Below are 2,923 nucleotides of genomic sequence, written 5' to 3'. Positions count from 1 at the left end.
CGCGGGAATTCTAGGGTCCGGCGGTGGGTGTCTCGAAAAGAGAGAGAGAGAGAGAGTCGGTTTTAGATCTTAACTACCGAATTATATTTTAAAACTTAGGATTACATTAACTGCTTACAACTAACTTATTGCTAACTTATAACTACCCTTATAACTACGGCCGTTCTGACGGCGGTTCGCTATTTTATAATCTAGCGCTGGGGCGCTTTGAGATCTGTGCGCGCGACGGCGATCGATTGGTCGATAGGTCGGCGGCGGCGCGGTATTGGCGGCTCGGTTCGGTGCGTTCGTACGCGGTTCGGTCTGCTCGGACTCGGCGCGGCGCGGCGGTTCGGCGCGGACGGCGCAGGCGCGGTCTGCTCGCGGATGACAGCTCGTGGTCGCGGTTAGGTTAGGTTCGGTTCGGTGTCGAGCCACTCAACACGTGGCGAGGACTATAAGCTTCGCTCAGTTCGCGATAGCCTACGGAGAGGACGGCCACTCAGCACGTGGCTCGGATCGACAAGGATCTCCCGCTCAGCTCGCGGTTCTCGGGTTGACGCTCAGCACGCGTCAAGATCACAGGCGGGTCGGTGTCTCGCTCAACTCGCGAGGTTAGAGACGGTTCGGACTCAGCGCGTCGTCACCGTCGGAAGACCAGCTCAGCTCGCTGGTCGGGATCTGGTGCTCTCGGTGGATTTTCGCCGGCTTATATACCCGCCGGTTGTAGGTGCGGGACGGAGTGGTGCCGGGGGACTTGTGCGCGGTGGGGAGAGTTCTTTGTTATTAACGGCACGTTACATAATGACTCGTTGTTTGAGATAACTAAAACTTTATTATGCGTCCTGCCGCGACGATCTTCAGTACAATACTGCATGTGCCTACCGGCACGAGCGCCAATCTCTCCATGAACAAAACAAAATCGTGGGACCGATAGGTCCTCAAACTAGATGTCGCGACTAAAGCCCAACTATTACCCTTAGGGATAAAACATAAATCTGACCTGAACGGCTCTCAAACTAAAATACGCAACAGTACATATCTGTTCGAGATTCATTCCTGAATCTCGGTCAGTTCGTCACCGGCGTGATGGCAGCATCAGCCGGGTCAGATCGTGCAGCGCCACAGGAGCGCTGCGCGCGCATGCCCGATCGCGACACGAGGCGACGGCGCTTCTTCACGCTCGTTACCGGCGCTTTTGGCTCATGGCAACCGTACAACGTACAAGTGTCGTGTAGTGCTTAAGACTTTTAGTGTGCTCTCGTGGACTTTTCTCATCCGAGAAGTGACTGTGCGAACTCGAGGTGAACCCTTGGGTGCATTCGTTTACGCAGTGACTGCAGCAGATGTAGTTCGTTTACTCTGCCTGCGAAACGACTGCAGCGCAGTTTGTCGTTCGTTTACGCAGAGATGCATCCTATCTGCGCAGCTACTTCGGAGGTCCTGCTCTGGATGCTCTGCTTGCAGTACTGCGTAAGAAAACGGAAAACTGTCTGGAAAGCAAGAATTGTCCGTTAGTGCTATCCTTAATTGACAATGAATTATTTCATAAAAGTAAAAAATCAAAGAGGTGAAGATCACCTGTTAGAAATTGATCCTACAAAAATGAAATTAATGCAAGGTAAGTTATATGGAAAACTGAGCAGTTCATTATTTCATATTTACGATCACATTAACCTAAAAATCCACACCTATTAAGAAGGTAAATTGAATATAATTTGTAGCTCATGTAAAACTGAACTGAACTTTATTCTGAAACTCTGTAAATAATTTTGTCATTTTTTGTGGGTTTTATTAATTTATTTCAGGTGCAGATTCTACTGCAATTCCTGATTATAAAATAACTTCGTCTACAATCGATGTACAAGGACCGTCAGAGAAACGTGAATTTAATATTTCGATTCCGTCCTCATCACTTTCCCACAGTGTTGCACGTACACCTTTAACTTCTCCAAAGCACTTGACGTCAAAACCAACAGTCCAAGGTATGTATAATAGTTCTAGTAGAATTCAGAATGTAATAGCATAGGCCGGTATTCATAGTCAGATCTTATATTTAAGACCGTCTTAAGTTTATCTTAAGATACTGTATTATATGGATCATTTTATTGCCCATACAGCACAAGAACGTCCAGCAACATTGCAGAAACATTGCAGCAACATTGCAATGTTACTGCAATGTTGCTGCAATGTTGCTGGACGTTCTTGTGCTGTATGGGTGGTTATAAAGTCTAAAAATAACATTAATAAGATCTTAAATATAAGATCTGACTATGAATACCGGCCATAGTGTAAATTCCTGGTGTGTAATTATACTTTTTAAAATCTTGTAACAAATATTCATTTTTTATTGCACATTTCTGTTCCTTTGCACCACAATTCATAGATTTCGACAATCGTCAAGCTTTTCATTTGATTGATACAATGACAACTTCTGGACTTCCATTTGCTACTATTCCTTCTTCACTTTTGCATCCAAATCCTATGGACGATATGGAAAAACAATTGCCTGCAAAGAAATTGAAAACAGAAGCATCTTTACCACCAACAGAAAGTAAGTAATCAAGGAACTTCATTTCTATTTATTATTTTTATTATGCATGTGGGTGAAAACTGAATCAAACTTTTCTTCTATTGAACATTTAAAAAATTATGACCAAAAAAGTGAAAAAGATATAAAGAAAATCAATTTTGGAAGTCATTTTATGTCATTATGTATGGAAGTCATCATAAAATTTTCATTATATTCATGTTTTATAAATAAAATAATTTTTTATTTTAATTTCAGATGCCTCTAAAGAGAGTTGGACAGAAGCAGAAATTCAGCTTTTACTTGAACGACGTCTTAGTATGAATGATAAGTTTGAAAACCCGAACAGCCGAAAGACACCATATTGGAATTTAATTGTTAAAGCTTTTGAAGAAAAGGGTTACAAAGTAAAAG

At 43.1% G+C, this 2,923-nt stretch overlaps 1 protein-coding gene across 1 annotated transcript; it reads left to right on the top strand.

Annotated features, from left to right (window-relative positions):
• Nucleotides 1–1,091: 1,091 nt before the first annotated feature.
• On the top strand, nt 1,092–2,916 carry LOC105566880 (the record flags this gene model as incomplete). Its single annotated transcript, XM_012021272.1, has 4 exons — nt 1,092–1,600; nt 1,788–1,964; nt 2,366–2,533; nt 2,768–2,916. Coding segments are annotated over exons 1-4 (579 nt in total), but the record flags the coding sequence as incomplete, so codon positions are not given.
• Nucleotides 2,917–2,923: the final 7 nt, after the last annotated feature.

The sequence above is a fragment of the Vollenhovia emeryi genome, unplaced genomic scaffold, assembly GCF_000949405.1.
Source record: "Vollenhovia emeryi isolate VEMERY1.0 unplaced genomic scaffold, V.emery_V1.0 DF943057.1, whole genome shotgun sequence".
Classification (NCBI taxonomy): Eukaryota; Metazoa; Arthropoda; class Insecta; order Hymenoptera; family Formicidae; genus Vollenhovia; species Vollenhovia emeryi.
The sequence above is the reverse complement of the archived record's forward strand: the minus strand, read 5'-3'. Positions and strand labels throughout refer to the sequence as shown.